This window comes from Lathamus discolor, chromosome Z, assembly GCF_037157495.1.
Source record: "Lathamus discolor isolate bLatDis1 chromosome Z, bLatDis1.hap1, whole genome shotgun sequence".
Lineage (NCBI taxonomy): Eukaryota > Metazoa > Chordata > Aves > Psittaciformes > Psittacidae > Lathamus > Lathamus discolor.
This window is the reverse complement of record NC_088909.1, coordinates 77,321,445-77,341,741: the sequence shown is the minus strand read 5'-3', so window position 1 is coordinate 77,341,741 and position 20,297 is coordinate 77,321,445. Positions and strand designations below refer to the sequence as shown.

General features: G+C 43.7%; 1 protein-coding gene across 2 annotated transcripts in view; it reads right to left on the bottom strand.

Moving 5' to 3' along the window:
* Positions 1-14,907, bottom strand: part of TTC39B (tetratricopeptide repeat domain 39B) — a 63,671-nt gene extending 48,764 nt beyond the window's left edge. Inside the window, exon 1 of one of the 2 annotated variants that reach the window (XM_065661391.1) lies at positions 14,710-14,907. In XM_065661391.1, coding sequence (XP_065517463.1) covers positions 14,710-14,757 — 48 coding nt within the window. In that variant the 5' untranslated portion in view covers positions 14,758-14,907. Of the gene's footprint in view, positions 1-5,344; positions 5,364-14,709 lie in introns of those variants that run through there. The other variant, XM_065661392.1, reaches the window with a different exon arrangement.
* Between the last annotated feature and the right edge of the window lie 5,390 nt (positions 14,908-20,297).

Genomic DNA, 20,297 nt, shown 5'->3' with positions numbered 1-20,297 from the left:
CAGAGAACAGATGTCTGCAATGAAAGTGCCTGCCAAAATTAAGTGCAGCTAATAAACATGTTTCAACAAATGGCCAATTCCTGCTTCAGCCTTCAGCTGCATGCAAGCTGGGCAACTCTTAAGCAGCCTACCAGACACACTCTATGAACCAGGGCAGAACTGAGACAGAACATCAACTGGAGGAATGACATTCAGTTATGTCAGTCACTGTGGTCAGACAGGCTACATACAAGAGGCAGCAACAAGGTAATGGCTTTTATGAACCTGTTTCTAAATATAGGGCACATGGCAGTCACAATTTAGTAAACTGGCATCAGTCTTGCTTGTTCTGAACACAAGTGGCTGCGCTTCTGCTGTTTTAGATGCCTCTACCTCATGACTGAAAAGTGGAAATAAGCAGATTCAGTTACACGCTCAACAAGTAAGGGACTGCAACACACTTCCGTTTTAATTGACATGCAAATGGATGGTGTCAACAGTTATTCATGTTCAGATTTATATCCAACATTCTGCATGCAAAAGCAAGTGTACAGTTTCAATTAAAGTTGGCTGAATACCAAGCCGGTTTCCGTTATTATTTATACTGGCACCTTCCTGCTATTTCTTTGATCTGCTGTTGGTTTTGCACAAAGAGCACTTCTAAGAGGCAGATGAACAGGGCAACACCATAGAACTTGATTGTTACAATAAAGCTCTTTATTTTTACATTACTTGACTATCTTTCCTGTCCATCTCACACATAGGTTCCCTGGCACCCCTGAGTCCAAAGGAGTGTCAAGTTGGTGTATTTTATTTTTTTTTTTTGGTGACACCAGGAAAACAACAAAAAAACAACAACAAAAAAAAAACAACAACAACAACAAAAAATAACCAAAACAAACAAAACAAGAAAGCAAACACCAGAAGCCCCACACACAACAAAATGAAGAAATCACACAGTGAGGAGTTCAAAGTCCAGTACAAATGCAGTAAACTTGTCACTGAAAATCTCTGCATTTCATGGGACAAAACTGATTGCCAAGCAATTCTAAAGTGAAAGGGAAATACAAACAGATGATCCTTGGCTGATGCATCTTTCTTTTCATACTGTAGGAAGAGTGATTTGAGAAGAATGTGAGGGCAACTAAGAAGACAGAGGAAGTTGAGACTACACAACTATATTCTCAAAACAAATGCTACAAAAAGGAAGGCACAGTAAGCTTGTCCTCTCTAGCCTTAAGAAAGATTACTTAATTAAATTATTCTTGCAGCACACATGCCTCTGAGTCCTGCAAAAACTTTGTGTTAAGCTCTTTAGTTTTTACAAAAACTTCACTGTCATCAGTCATTTCACATAAATTACACAAAGCCCATTAAAATCAAAAGGAACTTTACTATGCTATTTATTATGTCCATAAAGTTGGTGAAACCCTTATTACATCTTTATAGACCTAATTCTTCTGACACATAAGCATAACCAGTACGTACTGGGTATGTCTGTATCTTCCAAGACACTGGACACAGCATGGATGAAGGGGAAAATGGAAGACCCAGGAAACTACAGACCAGTCAGTCTCACCTCTGTGCCTGCCAAAATCTTGGAGCACATTCTCCTGGAAGGCATGCTAAGGCACATGAAAAACAACAAGGTGCTTGGTGACAGCCAGCATGGCTTCACTAAGGGGAAATCCTGCCCCTCTACTCTGCTCTCATGAGACCTCACTTGGAGTATTGTGCGCAGTTCTGGTTTCCTCAACATAAAAAAGACATGGAACTGTTGGAGCAAGTCCAGAGGAGGGCCACGAGGATGATCAGGGGACTGGAGCACCTCTCGTATGAAGACAGGCTGAGGAAGTTGGGGCTGTTCAGCCTGGAGAAGAGAAGGCTGTGTGGAGACCTCATAGCAGCCTTCTAGTATCTGAAGGGGGCCTATAGGGATGCTGGGGAGGGACTCTTCATTAGGGACTGTAGTGATAGGACAAGGGGTAACGGGTTCAAGCTTAAACAGGGGAAGTTCAGGTTGGATATAAGGAAGAAGTTCTTTCCTGTTAGGGTGGTGAGGCACTGGAATGGGTTGCCTAAAAAAGTGGTAAATGCTTTATCCCTGGCACTTGGGCGAAGTCTTGCATGACATGGTTTAGTGTGAGGTGTCCCTGCCAATGGCAGGAGGGTTGGAAATAGATGATCTTTAGGTTCTTTTCCAACTCTAAATATTCTGTGATTCTATGATTCTGTGATTATAAAACAAGACAACTGCAAAAGTTTGAAGCTACCAGTCAAAACATGTGGTCAGAGAGAGAAGTAAAAATAGCTCTATCCTTAAAACAATGTGGAAACATGTATGTTTATTGACAGGCAAGGATTACTGTCATAACAAAGTGTGGAAAATCAAAAATACTAAGGAAACCGCATCCCTAAAAAAAAAAAAAATAAATTACAACACAAACAAAACCACAAACCCATACAAAAAAAGCCCAAAACAAAAAACAATGAAAAAAGAAATCTTTTCTCTGGTTTTGTAAGAGTCATGAATCAACTTGACTGTTATCCTGAAGACCACCTTTCCAAAATACTTGACTGTCGCAACAAAGAACCTGCCATTTTTCCCAACTCCCGTCCCCAAAAGAGAAGCAAATGTCAACACTTTCAATAGATGAAGGGGTATCAGCTTGATATCATGGTTGTAGACTTTGGAACTGTTTTAGCATAATTTTTTTCAGGACAACTGGTGTCTCATATATACCATGAAGAATATCACACTTTATACAAGGAGGCTTTCTAAAGATCTCATGTAAATGCAACTTCAACTGCCATACTTCCATAGATTTCCTCTTCTCATTCTCAAAAAACTCTGTTTTATGTTATAAAAAAAACCCCACCAAACACACAAAAAAACCCTAACAACAAAACAACAGAAAAGTGCACACAGATTGTCCAACCAGGAAAATATGAACCACCATACCGCAATTTGTGTAAAAAAGGGCTGTGTGGTTAGCATAAGGACTATTGCTAGAGCATTCACTTACTTCACAGACAGGTTCTGTTACTGTTGCTGTAGAAATAACTATGCTACATTATAATGAAAGAAGCATTTGTACTTGAGATTCAAATGCATTTGCCAAATTTCCAAGCCGTTTTCCAGCAAAGCTTTGTCAGCATACAACAGTTACCAAACTTAGATGAGGCCTCCAGTTCCACAATAAAATTACTATTAAGCATAAGTAGCTTCCAGCAGGAAGCAACAAAACTTCAGTTCCAGTCTCTCTCTGTCCTCACCCCACAACATAACTTTTTGTCACACAATGTACCATGTCATGACAAAAAAAAAAACGCAACGAAACCACCACACACAAAACAACCCCAAAAGGTCACAGAATTTTGTTTTTGTTTTTTTTTTTTTTAAAGAAGAATCTCACCATATAAGGATGAATCAAACATAAAGACAGTGTAAATCTAGCTGCAATTACAAATTGAGAGTCAGTCTTGACTCAATGTAAGAACGAAGTAGACACAGTGAAGACTACTTCCCAGTAAAGGAAAAGGGGTGAAATATAAACAACTAAGAGGAAGAGCACACTGTGTTGTCCTGAACTTTACTAGGAAACTTCAAAGGTCCTCAATGCTCACTGCTTCCATTTATTTCTAAAGCTACGAAAAAAAATCCTGAGCATGCAACAGGTTCACCATGCACTTACTGCAGACTTACCTACACATAAACATCACCTCTTACAAATTACACTTCCCCTAGAGGCATGTTTTAACAGCATTTCAGAATGCTTACCAATTAGAATGGAAGCAACAATCCTAAATAAGTCTCATTACAGAGGCATCACCTTGAAACTGCTGATACTAATACTTTCCAGAGGTGACCCCAAGCTGGAGAACAAAACATGTTTACCTCGTATTAAAGATGATTTAGTGCCAATTTTGCCTATAACTAATAAAAAAAGAAGAAAATATGAAAGGAATATTAATATCTTGGGTATTAACTTCCCTGCCTCCCTCAGGTTAAATATCCTCTTGACTACATAACTGGTTACTCATTTGTACAGAATGCAACATCAGCTGCTGCATATTTAGCACCACAAAGTTCTGGTTTATAGTTAAAAGCAATTCAAGCGATTTTTCTGAACTGGTCATTTCCTTTAGGACAGGTCTTGCTGCAGTAACAATAATTCCTACAACTCTGCTTACAATAACGTTGTTCTCACTACAGAATTTGAAAGTCTCTATGAATATCTTCTGATCCATCAGCAGTACTATCTGCTTCATTCATCAGTAATAACAGAACAGCAGAGCCTTAGAAGCCAATGTTACCTAAAGTTAGAAGTGTCTGTAATACAAGATTAAAGCAACGACTTTTGTCCAGAGCACAGCTTGTTCCCCCTGTGCAAGACAAACACAGGCCACCTTCCACTTCTCCTAAAAACAACCAGATTTTTTAATGAACAGAAAAGCATCTTCTACAGCACACAGCAACTTAACTTCATTATTAATATAAACTAATTAATAATTGATTTATACATGTCTTCTAAATGGTTTGTTGTCTTTACACAAGAAAGAAAGAAAGACAAACACCTAACATAGAAGTACAGTCTCACATTCAGACCATGTGTCTCATTAAATTACACTAAGCAGAATCAGATCTTGTCTTAACCAAGCAGTAAGCTAGTGTTAGTTCCTCCTAGGCTACTTACAGGCAAGCACAAACAGAACACATTTTCATCTGAAGTTATGAGGATAATCCTTACAGAAGGAAAAAAAAAAAATCACAAGTAACACACACTCTCAAATTTCATTAATATAAAATAAGAGTTAACCTGTTAATGCCCATCTTAAGTTTTGTTAATGTATCAAGTGTCTATAGCTTTCCTTCTTCAGTCAAGACACCCCCCTACAAGATTCTTCACCCAATCTATCCCCAAGCAGAGCACAGTATTTCCCCAGGCATTGCAGGGCAGCTGCAAGATCCAGAAAAAAAGACACCAAACAGATAAGGCAGGTGTACTGAAAGCAGTACGCATTTCCCCATACAGAAGTCATAACATTTATTTACTCAGCGAAGCTTGCTAGAAAGGTACGTTCCCCCACCACCTTCCCCAGATACACACTCCCTGTACAGCTTACTGATGTCATGAGGAATTTATAGCCTTTGAAAGTTCTAGCTGGAGCGTAATAATAAGGACATGGTCAATACACAGTTGTTAACAGATTCCTCACTTCTCTCCAAAGGGTCACCTTACCACAAACATAAGGTTACAGTATGTCAGTACCTCTAGGCAATTGCTCATGCACACACATTCCCTCCTCCTCCTCCTGCAAAGGGTTATGGCCCTCTTTTTGGAGCTTTGCGTTGTGTACTCACAGGCAATTAGAGCACCAGTTCCTTTACACCAAGCCCACATCACAGTAAGCCTCTGATGTACTGGCTGTCATGACACTGTGCAAGGTGAAATCCCACATGACTGCACCGTCCAATCTCAAGCACTGAACCCCTGACACCACTTCCTCTCGTCAGCACACAGACAGACAAAAACAGAAAAGCCAAACACGTTACACAAGGCATAGAGTACTTTTAACTATGGAAGGAGAAGTATCAGCCAATTATTCCAGCCTGCCAAGGAACTATTTATGTCACAACTGATCTCTGCCCATTCCTGATATCCGTATCCATTTTCACTGTAGCCCACGGTGGTTATATACTAGAAAGTTTTTTTAATTTGTAGAGGCTGTTGCAATGGTTTTTGATATCTTTCTGAAATACCCCCTTTTAATTACTTCTTCAGATCAAGCAAAAAAACCCAAAATGTTACAAAAGGTGAGATTTCAATGTAAGAAAGATACAATTTAGGCCAATTTCTGCAACTATTAAAACATACATTTACTAGTTTCCAGAACTCGCCTAGGACAGTATCAGAGACCAACTGTTAAGTGTAAAGCATGATTGACAGACACAAACCACAAACTCAGACAAAGTTTACCTTCCCAGCATAGAACTGCATGCTCTACTGCCCTGCAGCACAGACCAAAGCTAAAACAAACACAAAACTTTGTATTTGACTTCAGGCAAGGACAAGAGCATGCTTCAAGGTCAACCGAGAAGGCTAACCCTGTACCCTGGGTTCCATCAAAAGATGTAACCTCAGCTTCCACTCCTTGCACTCCACCTGACATTGTAACAGCAGGACTTCCACAAAGGCAAAGCAACACACACGGGGAAAGTTATGTTGGTTAAAAGAAAACAAACAAACAACCCAAACAAACCAAAACAAAAAGACAAAAAACCCCACATCAACAACATGGGAAAAGTCGCTCCTTCAGGCATGTCAGGTGAGTTCTCTTCTCTGCTCCGCCACAGGGACATGCACACAGAAAACAGACAGAAATTCAAGGCAACCGCACACATCCCGTTGGCCAAGGGAGGCTGCTTTTTGAAGGGAAGCTAGCTAAAATGGACCAAAACTACATCCCATAGTGGCAAGTCTTAAATCAGAGAAAGCACACAAGCCCCTTCCTACAACTCTGTCTCTAGTCCCCACGCATTTTTTTCCACTGCCCCTTCAGTTGTGGCAGTGCAATTACCTTTGATGACATGCCAATAAGCTTAGATTCATGGTGACACCCCAAAAGCAAGGCACCACGGACACAAAGCTGTACTCTCCCTTGGACATTAGAATATGAAGAATCCCAGGCACATTGCTACTTAAAGCTGCAACCTCCAATGTACAAACTCACAAGTGTTAATTTAGAGAGTAGTTCAAAAGGAGTCCTCCATGGTGGAAACTCTGAACTGCAGGAGCAAATAAATACAGAGCACAACTTCCAGGAGTATCCTCCTACTTGGGACCTGATTTGTGACACTAGCATGACTCTATACTTCTGTCTCTCAGTTTACAAAAACTTTGCATCTCCACTCCAAACATATCACTTAATAAATTCAAATGGAAGATAAAAACACAACCATTCAAATAAGCAAAAGAGACTTCCAAACAGCCTTTTTTTTTTTTTTAGTTATACTTGGACCTTAACACTCCGTTGTTGTTCGCTTATTGAGAAATACATTCACTCTGAAACTGAAACACACAACTGTGCCATTACTTCTACTCAGTATAACTTGAATTTCCATATTTCACATTTAGCAGAAGCTGCAGTAGTCTGGCAAAGTGTCAAGACTAACCATTCCACTTTCTAGAAGTGACTGGCTATGAGCTACCTTGTATTTTCCACTGATAGAGGGAGCTATAGACATATATAGCCCTTTAATCCAAATTACATTAAAAGACACAGACACTTAGCTGCTGCTGAATCTCTCTTTCCTAAGGTTTTAAAGAGACTTGCTTAAGCTCAGTAGAACGCAGCTTAACAGAGGCATCTACTTCAGTGGTGTCAAGCAGGAGTACACAGGCAGATCTGTTTAACAGGATTTTTCAGAGTTGCACGTTTTTCATGCTAAGATTCTCCATCTGGACAAGGCACAGATTTAGATGCAGATTCTTTAATACTATGTTTCAGCCACTGAGTCTTACTTTAAAGTTCCTGCTCTGGTTCAAGTCACACTTAAAATTACCTAAACTGCTTTTTCTCTGAAGTTTTTCTCCTATGCTTTTCACACTTACCTTAAACAAGAACATAATCATAGAATCACAGAATTATAGAATGAAATCCCTCTTATGCTGGGGCCCCAGAGCTGAGCTCAGTATTCCAGGTGGTGTCTCACATGACTGGAGTAAAAGGTGAGAATCACTTCCCTCAACCTGCTGGTGAAACTCCTTCTGATGCAGCCCAGCACACATCAGGCTTTTTCTATGCTGCAAGCACACACGTTACTAGCTTTAGTTACATTGAACTTCTCATCAGCCAACACCCCAAGTCCTCCTCAGTGCTGCTCTGAATCCATTCTCCACCCAACCTGTATCTGTGCCTGGGATTGCCTCAACACAGGTGTAGGACCTTGCACTTCATGTTGTCGAACTTCATGAGGTTTGCACTGCCCCACCTCTCAAGCATCTCAAGGCCCCTCTGGATCCCATCCCTTCCCTCCAGCAATCAATTGCATCACACAGCTTCGTATCAAGTCCAAACCTGCTGAGGGCGCATCATTCCCACTGTTCGTGTCGCCAACAAAGATGTTGTACCGGTCCCAGTACTGACCCTTGATGAACACCATTCATCACCGGTCTCCACTTGGACATCAACCCGTTGACCACAGCTCTCCAAGTGAGACCATCCAGCTAATTCCCTATGCAGTGAGTGGCCCACCCATCAAATCCATGCCTTTCCAGTTTAGAGACACGGATGCCATGCGGGAGTGTCAAACACTTTGCACAAGTCCTAGTAGATGACATCAGTTGCTCCTCCCTTATCCACCAATGCCATCGCCTCATCTTAGAAAGCCACCAGATTTCTTTTTAGCAGAACAGTAAATTTTTAGCACTCCCACAAAAATTCTCACATTTCAGACCATCTAAGCAGACACGTGACCACCTATGGTACAAGGCTCTTAAGACATGTCCAGGCCATAATCAGAACACGTATCAACAGCAGCACACATCCACCCATAAAAGATGATTCTCTGGTCTTCAGTTGCACGATTTTGCTCTCTTTTCAAAATGAGAGCAGTGATGCATCATTTCTGCTCTCTAAAGGGTAATACTGTTTCTATTAATCCAGAAAAAACAGTATGTGTGAAAATCACTGCCCACCAGATGGATGTAGTCTCTAGGGCTGTATTTCTACCAGCAACTATGACCTTTTCTCCACCTTCTATGCTGATACTACACAGGAAGAGAAAGCCTTATTGCTTATTTGAAACTTTCCTTTCGGTTAGGTAAGCTTAGGAGAGTGACTTAAGCCCATGAGGTTTAGAAGTTTTTCCAATCATACTAACACCAAAAGGCCAACAAAGGAAAAACACGTATTTGCAGAACAAAACATGCTTCCACAAAGTCATGATTCTCACACAGATTTACTGGAATTACAAGAAGCAATATATGCCCCTTTAAGTTTACATATAAAGTAGAACTGTCTTTCCATATGGTGGATGGCAAGCTTTTAGCTACAACTACTGAGGCACCTGTAAGGACAGTAATATCCACTGCTCTAAGTAAAGGCTTCATTAAAAGATACTAGATGCTGCTTTCCAAAACAGAATAGCAGCAAAGTGTACAAGGAAAAACCAAAACCTGAAGAATAAAAGCTGACTCTTCCTTTTTGTTTTAGTTCTTTTCTATCTGTATACAAAATAAACACCACTTTATCCCAACCTCCTCAGGGAAAAAACCCAAACAACCCACAAGAATAACAAAACACAAAACCACAGAAATGAGAAGATGAGAAGTAGAGGCAAAAAACAGTAGAGGCAGACAAACAGTTTTACAAATTCACTTCATAGGTACTTATGTCTCACAGAAGTTTATCTGTCAGCTCTGCCTCTCTAAGAGGCAACAGGTGCTTTTCCCATATTCCCTGTATTTTATACCCCTCACTCTGAGGAGGAAGAGCATACTGATTAACTGAAGTGAACATCAAATAAGAAAGCTTAAGTGGAACACATCACACACACTTCCTTTTCCCCTGCAGGAAAGCAATAAAGCCTTAAACCACACTGTTTCTCTTACCAACGCATCTTTCAAATTCAGTCACTACCAAGGGGCTCAAACGGATGAACGAAACAAGTTCCATGAAGCCAAATAAGAAATGGAAAAACGTGAACAATAAAAATGAGCCATCTAAGAATAATATAAGTAATATAAAATTGGAATACACATCCTTGCCTTAATAGATGGTCACAAGGAAAAATACCTCTCAAGAGGTACACCCATGGGTAAACCAAAGTTTTATTTGAAATAAAGAACCTCAGAACCTTGGAAGCAGAAACAGCAATCTAATTTTATTTAATAAAGAAGAAATTATTAATTATGCTTAGTTTGCCCACAGTGCTGTTCTCATCTGTGCTGCTGGAATAGCTTGGTTCTCATCTCAGATGTGCTCCAACAGTAGGAGAGGCCAAAAAGGAAAGGGAAAAACAGATGAGCTATGTGCCGAAGCACAAGCCTTCAGAATAAGCTGACAAAATTATCTCAGATTTTATGTTCCTCAGCTAAGCAAGATGTACTCCTTCAAGAGACAAAACCATACATGTCAGATTAAGATGTTTTAAAAACAAATATCTTTCATGTGATGAAGTGCTCTCAGTACGCCTTCCCAACACCATATTCCCAACCAATTTTTCACTTTTTAAGTGAAAAAAATGCACCATAGTGGCTTGCTTTCAGCTTCTTAGAGTTTCTGGAGGAGAAACTTCTTCCTCCAGGCTGGAATGACCAAAGCAAACTGGTGAAGAGTCCTTAGTGCTCAATGAAACAAGGAAGAATGGCTGGTACTACACAGTTCCATAATTTATTCTAAAGTACATTACTATATTAAGCTACTGATGCAAAGAAGTACACCACTAGCAAGTTTTTTTATCATAACTGCAGCAGCTGCTGCAGCAGTAGATGAAAAGCTTGAGTACATAAACAGAGTACTAACTAGTACTAAACAGCTTTTGAGCTAAAGACCATGCAGGTTTCATTCTGAAATCGGCTCCAAAGATAAACTGTCCAGGCTGATAAAGCCAGCCTATACAGTGTTTGTCCCTGCTTGGGCAGTTCAGGAGAGTACAGCAGGCATCATCAGACTGTCATAACCTAAATTTTCCTTAATAGGTTAGTTTAGAACTGAGGCACAGATTGGCTGAATTGACCAAGCTGTCCTCAATATAAGCCTTAGAGATAACAGCAGCAATGGCACCAAATCACTTTCAGATCTGTGTATAATCCTTAGTCTGGCTGGCTGTGCCCAAACAATGCCTCTTTTTAGCATGTAGATACTTCTTGATCATGATCCTTTCTGTCTGGCCACAACCCTTGAATGTACAAAGGCCAAGGCTGGGTTTGGTTTGTCTGGTTGGTTTGTTTTGTTTTTTAATGGATAGGGAATCCCCAAGTAACCAATTAAGCTGGCTTTAAGACTTTGAAAAACCAGGGCAGCACAGAGTGAACTTAATGGGAAGCAGATCTGGCCCACTATTTTAAGTAATCTTTAGACAGTGGGGAGCGGGGGAGGGGGGGGGGGAGAGAAGAAGGCTTAAAGTTTTGCTTGAAGACTCTGCAGTGACTGGAAGTGCTATTTTGACCTTAAAGTTAAGCATCTCTATCCTAGATTTGGAACCTGTTCCAAAAGAATACCAGTACTTTTACTAGGTGAATTCAGTGTCATGTAGTGTTTTAAGTGCTGACAGAATATCAAGACCTGAATTGACAATTGCACACACCACAGGTGGGCACTTTCACCCTGATCAGGTAGCATCCAGGAAACTGCTTCCTAGTAGAGGATAACCATACATTAACACCTGGGAAGCAACATGGCACAGGAAAATCACAAGTTTAATAACCATTTGTTTTCCCAGATGAGCATAGTCAAAACACTGTCTCATTAATACAGCCTCCTTGGGCTTAGGTTTCCAATTCCTGTTGGTTGGTTGGTTGGTTTGTTTGGGGTTTGTTACTTTCTGAACACAATGCCACTGGACTACCACAGTTGCATTAGCTGAGAAAAAAAAAGCCAAAGACCTACTTAGACTTCATACCACTTCCTTGCCATGCCTACTGCAAAGCCACAGCTGCAACACAGCGAGGTAAAACAGCAAAAAAAAAAAAAAAAAAAAAAGATATAAACATTGTATCTGGCACCTCCTTGAGCTGCAAGAACTGTACGGAAACTCACAAATATTCATCAGGGACTAGAACAGGGGCAGGTACCTGCTGCCTTAACCTTGAATTTTAGAAGCGTGCTGCTTGCTGGCCAATGTCCTGTTAAGTAGGAAATAACTTCAAAGTCTGGCTTAACATATCCTTCTTGAAAGCTTCAGAGATGAGTAAGTATTCACAAGGCCCTGCAAAGCAAAATCCTATGCTAAAAGCTATGCTCATATAGCACTAAGCATGTCCACTTAAATCAGGAAGCTGTTTCCACCTGCTATGTTCCACATAAACAGCATGATTTAGATGCATGCTGCTCTTAAGAACAAAACTAATAGGAACATTCCCCAATTTCGGCTTCCTGACGTGACAACCACTGCAAACGCTTTAAGGAAACAAAGCTAAGGGACTTAAAATCAACTATTTCATGCACAAAGTGCTGAAATCACATCTTGTGCATTAGTAAAAAGATTGTGGTGAACCTGTAGGCAAAGGCAGTCTAGACAACTTGTTACAGAAGCAGTGACCTTCCCCAAGATCAAGCCACCATCTGCCCTCCCTTCCTGAGCTCTGGAATCTCACCAGGAAAATACAAGAAGTTGCTCCATTACCAACTCTGGTCTGTTTTAGACTTCAGAGAATCAAGCACAAGTCTCTGTAAAGAGCATGAGCTCTTTCCAGCTCATCTGGAGAAAATTCTTTCAGCTTCTTGCTCAAACAAAGCTGCCTCCTCAATAAAGCCTATTTGAGATGCTCTTATGCCAACCTTTATATTTGTTTGCATGCCAGCTTATTCCCCTCTAACAAAGCACTGACACTTAACAGCCAATTCAGTGAAAAATATTCTTCTCTATTGTTCACCATGGGCCGCTAGGCAACAACCAAGTTGCCAAATACCTGTTTTACCTGAATCCCAACTACTTGCTTCCCGAGAGCAGAAAGAGTTTGTTAATAGCTTGTTCTCACTTGTACTACTCCTTTTATCAGAAACAAAATTCAGCCCCGCAGAGATCATTGTATAATTTTGCAGTGATTCACGCCAGTATAGGATGAGATTCAAGCATTTCACATCCTCTTCACAATGTGCCTCCACACTGTAACCTTAGAAGTAGCAAGTTTCACAGCACGCTGAAATACAGACTAGGATATAACCCCACTCTCTAACCAAGGAAAAGAACAAGCAGGGTTTTATTATGTCCTCCAAGAGCAGCTTCTGCAACTGCCATATACAGAACACGAGGATTCAAATAAGCTACACAGCACACCAAGTCCTACAGATAAATCTGTCGGCTGCCCTGTTGTATGAAACACGACCTCACCTCAGAAATGAGGCAGCGGTTACATGCATTTCCAAAACTAATCACAACAAGGTTTAAAAGCAAAACAGGCAAATAAACGAAGTCACTAAAAAAACCCCACCTATTATGCATTTGCATGATTCATAAGTTTAATTCACTGAATATTAGTTGGAGGGATGCCTTACAGACCTTTTTGAAGAAGCTGATGATTGTACTCAATGCTAAAATTGTGCATTTTAGACTGCACAGTCAGAAATCAAGCCAATATTCCTACATGTGCATGCTGGGACTGCGATCTGCTGTGTTTAAGATCAGCCTCCAGTTAAACTACCTCAGTTTTGCAGTGCCCTTTTTGAAAGATGCTCTAGGAGCTCCGTTACTACCATCAGCTTTCTGAGAGGTGCTGTCATTGCATTCTGCTATTGTGTTTTTCTGGACTGAGAGGACACAGAGAAAATCTGAACGTCTAGGTGACTATTTCAAGTGACTTGTGTCCAGACTGTTTAAAGAACCTTTAACAAAACAACACGGAAAGTTTAAACTCCGCTCTATCATGCACCTTGTATCACCTACAGTTCTGCCCGATTTCACTTCCTAGACACAAAAACTTCCGCTGTGGAAGACACCCTACGCACCCGGGCCCTCGAAGGAGGCACCGCGTGCAACTCCCTCCGGCCACCGGACCGCAACGCTTCCCTCTGCCGTCCAGCATAACACGGAGGCGCAGCTGCGTCCAACTTTCAGCCGCGCAGCGGGCAGCGGTGCTCACCACGGTGCTGCCCGCACTCCTGCCCTGCCCGCTCTCACTGCCCTGCCTGCCTGCACCTTTGCCCGGCCCGCACCCTACCCTGCGCGCTCCCACTGCCCGGCCTGCTCCCCTACCCAGTCTTCCTGTGCTGCCCGCTGCCGCTGCCCGACCATGTCCAAACCCCCTGCCCTGCCTTCACTCCTGCCCTGCTCTGCCCGCTCCCCCTGCCCGGCCCCCTCCTCCTGCCCAATCCTCCTGCCCTGCCCGCACCCTTGTCCAACCCACTCCCCCGGCCGATCCTGTTGCCCTGCCCGCACCATTGCCGCCCCCCCCCCCCCGGCTCCCACTGCCCTGCGCGCTACCACTGCCCAATCCTCCCGCCCTGCCCATACCCCCTGCCCAATCCTCCTGCCCAGCCCGCACCTTCGCCCTGCTCGCTCCCCCTGCCCGGCCCGCCCCCCTACCCAGTCCTCCCGCCCTGCCCGCGCCCTTGCCCGGCCAGCCGCCCCTGCCCACACTCGTGCCCTGCTCCCCGGAGATGCGCGGCGGTCGCGCCTCCCGCCCGCGGCGCACCGGAGCGGCAGCGCGGCACAGCCGCACGGAGCAGCAGAGGAGCGCGGCGGTGCCGCCGGCCGGGGTTGAACAGTACGGGATTTAAAAAAGAGAAGAACAGAAAATTACAAGCGAAGGCGGCGGCAGCGGTGCGGGAAGCGGGACAACTTTCCCCAATTCCCGCCGGCCGCCGGGCCTGCCCCCAGAGGAAGCGGCCGCCCCTGGCTGTACCCGGCTGGCCCTCGCAGGGTAGCGGCGCGGGGCAGGTGGACGATGGCGATGCCGGCGCAGCGGGGTCCCCGCCCGCGTCCCCCCCGCCGCAGCGCCGCCAGAGGATCACCGGGCGCTGGCCCGGGTCCCCGGAACCCTCCCGCCGCCTCCCTCCGGTTACCTCCTCACCGCCGCCGCTCTCCTCGGTGCCGTTCCCTACACTCGCCATGTTCCCGCTCCGCTGCCCGCCGCGCCGGATGACTGCGGCCGCCGCGCCCCGTCCGGCTTCCCACCGCCCGGCGGTGGACCCGCCCCCCACGCTTCCCGACCGCCCCCGCTGGGCTCGGCTCGCCTCAGGCTGGCCCGGCCCCGCCGCCACCACCGCCTCGTCCGTGCCGGAGTGGGACCGGGACCGGGGCCGGGGCCGCGCCCCCCGCCTCCCTCCCGCAGGCCCGGCCGCCCCCCTCATTTGCATCACAGGCCCCGCCCCACCAGTCGCGACCTGTCGCGTGCGGCGTCCCGGCCGTCTCTTGTCCATTAACGCCCGGCCCCGGCGCCGCCGCGCGGCCGGGGGTGGCTGAGAGGGGCGCCTGGCAGCGGCCGGGCCTGCTGGACCGGTCGGAGGCGGAGGCTGAGGCTGGCCGGCGCGGCCCTCGGGGCAAGCGGAGCATCGTCCCGAACTCATGCCGAGGCTTCCTCACAAGGTGAGGCCGTGGCCCCAGTCCAGTCACACAGGCGTTTGCGGCCCGCAGCCCCCAACCAGCTACACCAGCGAAAGCGCAGCGAGGCTCCCTTCAGCTGGTCCCCGCGGCCCCTCGGCTCCCGGCACGGCGCCCTGCACAGCTGAACCGGTACTGCCGGTTGGTGTCGTGTCCTGTGCTGTGCACTACCAACAGGCCTCCTCGTTGGTTTGTGGTGGAGCCCAGGCAGCTGCTGCAGAGGAAGGAAAGCACAGGCTGTGCTGCTTTTGTCCTGGAGCTTGTCTGAAGGGGTCATAGGCTTGCAGACCCAATGAGTTCAGTGTTGTTAGTCTGCTCCAGGCATTCACTATCCGAAGTGCAGGAGAAGCTTGCACCCACAGTCCTTCAGCACCCTGTGGAAGAGCTGCTCCATCAGCATGCTGACTACCACTTGAGAAGAAAGTTTGCAAAGCAGCCAGGTCTCTAAGAGAGACGGTTAAATTACACCCTGCCTTATCCTATTGTTAGTTCACACCATCATAATGCTAAAAATTGACCATTTCTCCCTTCCTGTATTCTGCCATCTGAGGTCAACTTCCACTAAGAAGGAGGTTGTGTAACACGCATCTCCACTTCCGACAGGTTACTTCTCTGTCATAGCCTCTGTTTAAAAATACATGCAGTTTTGATATACTAGCTTTGGTTAGAACATGAGAGATTAAAAGAGAACTGAACGGATCCAACTAAGCAGGAGATACATACAGTCTTAGGAGTTTTTGCAAGATTTGAGATTATAGCCTAGAGATAAGGAAGGTCCTTCAGTCCCCTAAACAGAGGCAGAAGTACAGGCTTTCAGAACAGGCTACCAACTCAAGTGTCCCCATTAGTTTTATGTAGACTGTTCTCTTGTATCTGTTCTACTGTTTTTACCCACTTAAGCCAAGTAAAAGGGGGAGGGGAACCCAATTTGAATACCTTCATCTGTCCTGCAAGATTGCATCCTTCTTAGTTAAGGTGGCATAGACACACTGGTCTCCCATACTCCTACTGCACTTAAGTATGTTTCTTCACTGGCAAGTTGTTGGAAGATACTCCAGTGATATTAACGTACTTATTTCAGAACCGATCTGAAGCACATGAAATGTGTAGTGCAAATGCAGTAGATGGACCCAAATGCTTTGTATTTGACTCACAGCACAGTCATGTCTGCCCACACAGCTCCTCCTGAAACCTGTTACCATTACATCAGAATTTGATACTGTTCACAAAAGTCATACAAGTTATCATCCCCTGTTGAAGACATGACTCCCTTTTTATTTTTCAGCTCCAAAGCAATCCCTTTGAGATGGCCTTTTACTTACAGCAGCAGATTGTCTCCATTCCAACCACTATTATTCTGTAACAGAATACTATGGAGTACATAGTACATGAGTAGGATAGCTAACGTGTAAGGTCTCCCAAGTTCTAGAAACACCATCTTTAAAGATGAGAAACAGCTATGGCTCTGTGGGAAACACCGACCTAAGCAGTTACACACTGCCAGTTCCAGCTACAGAGAATAAAAGTTTAGCCTGATTCCTTATGTTCCTGTAGAAACTGTTAATGGATCACCAAGGCTTTTAGAGTTAAGTTGGGGAGATCACACCAATGTGGAGTTTGTAGTCACGAGTAGTTACTCTGTGCATGGGAGGCATAACTGCATGAGTCAGAGGATCAGTAAATATACTGGGCCAGTTCAATGCCACTTCGTTATGACTAGCTATCGATAGCTTTCATTTATATTGTTGTATTAGTTCCTCCCTGCCAAGTGTTTTAGCTCATTTATACTCTTTTGGGCATATTCAAGGCAGTGAGTTTTCTCTGGTCAGAACCAAGACGCATGCTAAAATAATCGTGGTGGAGATAACTATGTCATATCATTCCTGACCCAAGTAGCTAAGGCATTAAAATTGCTACTGAATGGCAGAGCCATTACCTAATTTTGGTTGGTCTTTGATGTGCTGCCATAGGGCATGTTCCCATTTAGGTAATTATAATAACAGTCAAAAGGGTATCTCAGAGCTACTCCACCCTAAATCCCCACACTGGATCTAACCAGTTTAATCATTCCTCCTCTTCTCCCTTGAAGTTTCAGTGTTAAAGAAAATCCTTGCAAACTGATCTTCCTCTTCAGTTTTCCATTTGTAAAAAACTACACAAAACAAAACCCAGGAATTCTGAAGGAACATATACAAGAACTAATAGGTCCTAATCCTCTGAAAAGAACCCTGTTGCAGTTCCAGCCAACTCTAGTTTCTATCTATTTGAATGTAAGTATCTCTGCAGCAAGAATTAGGAAGATTATGAACTGATTGCTAATCTTTCAGAAAGTATTCAGAGAGCATTCCTGTGGATGTGCTGAAAGGATTTTGGTGAGATCTGACAGAGCAGGCAAGACGTTGAGAGTCCATTCCCCTCTGGCTAGCATGGCTACGTAGAATTAAAGTCCGAAAAGCCTGCCTACATTTTCCCCTATCTTCAGGGCCATCACCTGCATACTGCTGTGTTAACACTACCTGGATATTTGATAGCTCTGCTAGTGTTTCTTTCTGCAGGATAGCTATTCACTTGGAATTTGCCTCTTAAGAATTCATGGGACACTAAGGAAAAAGAAGTATTTTTTTCTGAGCTTCTGTGAGCAAATACAGATCCCACAAGGCTGAAAAGTCTTATTCCACCCCTCATGATCAGATAGTATAAAATCAACTTCTGTGTATATACTTAGTACCAACCTAGTATTCTTGAGGACTAGAAAATAGCCCTTGAGTACAGGCCTGCTGTAAATGAAGCCTAGCAAGTTGCCTTAGCACTCCTGCAGCTACATTCCAGTAAGGTTACACAGTCTCAGACTCACAGAGACAGAAGAAATGTAGATAACAATCAATAAACGATTAGCAGCTTCCCTGATGGAGGCAGGGCAAGTGAGCAAGGCAGAAACCAAGTCCCACCTAGTCCCAGAAGTACTGTTTCATAAACTACCTGTTAGAACAGTGAGTACTCAGAGCAGTACAAACTGCATGTGACTCTACCCATTTAAATACGCTATGAAATATTTGCTGAAAGTTAGAAGCCAGCTAAGCAAAAAAAAAAAAAAAAAAAATAAAAAAAAAAATCAAAAAAACACAACTCTGCAATGAAATCAAGATATAACAAGAGGGTGTATTCCTGATGGATTATAACAGCTATTCTGTAACCTCTAGACAATTTTTTTTCAGTCAGCACTAATTTTGCCAATTAAGATGAAGCAACACATTTTCTTAACAGGCACCGGTATCAAAATATTGTTTCTTACCACAAGCTGAGTTAGTTCCATTGTTCACAAACAGCATTTCAGAGATTAACAAAAGCAGTAACCCCTTTAGAGTTAAACACATGGGAGTGCATTGATGCATACATGTAGTTGTATGCAGAAGCCAGGATTGATTAGAAGATTATTCTCTTGTCAACTACCCCTTCCTGCACACACACAGGGTCCTTTGCCACTATCCAGCCATATAAGAAGTCTCAGGTTTTACCTTTAGTCTTTGGCAGTGATATTAGCTCTCGCTCCCAGTGCCTGTGTTCCCACACCCAGTGAGGAAAGCTTAGCAAGCTGCAGAGCAGCCCACCTAGTCAAGTAAATGCAACATTTAAACTTACTGAAAAAGGGAGAGTCAGTGTCCTGGAAATATGTTCTGGGGCCTCAGGCCCCCGCAAAAGGGCATAAGTAACTGAACCAAGCACACCAAGGTACACTTTTTATGGAAGACACAAAAGACAGCTGCCTTTCCAAGACACCTCTTGGTATGCACAGAAGTAGTAGTATGGCACAGAGTACTTGCAAACTGCAGAGATTACAAATACATTAAGTAAAGCTTAAAGTACTGGGCTTTTACAGTTAGGAATTGCTGCTTTCTACTTCAATAAGCTCCTTCATCTAAATCCTGTTTATTAGACGTCTCAAGAACTTTCTTAGGAAGAGAAGAAAACAGGCGTTAATTCTTTGACAAATATATTGATGCAGTATTTTTAATGCAGTACTTAGACTTTCACCTTCATTAGACACCTTTAGAATGCCACAGTGGTTTCAAACTCCTAGTGTTTCCACATCTAAAAGCATTGGCCATCTTGAAGCCACTATTTATTTCAGTCAGCCACATTTCCCTTCATTCACCATACCAGCACGTGGCAGATACTGTAGTGATGAAAATAAATGCAGAACTACCAGAAACAGTACCCTGCAGACTAGAAGAGTCATAATCAGGCAGTTACCAGACACTTCAGCATAAACAGGATCTTGAACAATATCCGCCAAGAAAGCTTCCACTACTAAGGGAAGTCTCACCTTATCTCAAAGCCAGGGAAAGCACAACAATGAACTTTGGTGGTTTACCTTAGTTACCATGTGACTTGCTTCCGTGCACCTAAGACAGGTTGTATAAGTAACCCTTGGTAAAAACATAATGCAGTTCATGCACCTTGCTTTCAGTCAGGCTCCAGTGATTTTACAGTGTCTCTCCACTGACATTATTTGCATACTAGTTTTCTACAGGTAGCATGTCTAATTTATGGATTATATATGGATTATTTTGTGTATCCCCTTATCAGCTTCTAAGGGAGAACCCTAAAAGATGTCACTGAGAAAGACTAGTTAATTTTTTTATCTCTAGAAACAGGCACAACCCCCAACACTTGAATATCATATCTTTCCTGCTCCAGGTGGAGTCAAACTGGTCTTAGGCTGACACTATTTAAAATGGAGGTATCCACAGCCACTGCACAACTTTTCACAATGGTATAATACAGTAAGTCAGGGAACACTTCAGGTTTGAAGTGACCTCAGGAGGTAACCTGACCCAGCTGCTGCTGAAAGTGCAGCCAGGTCAAGGTCAGAGCAGGTTGCTTGCACTGCATTATACATGTGCCTTAACAGCACCCAATACACCACATAAATGCAGACCTTCAAGCAAAACATCAACACATTGAGTTAGTCTCAAGAGGATGGTTGATACATCAGGAAATTGGTAAGCCCTGAAGAGTAAAGAGCAGCAGTAAACAAACAAACAAACAA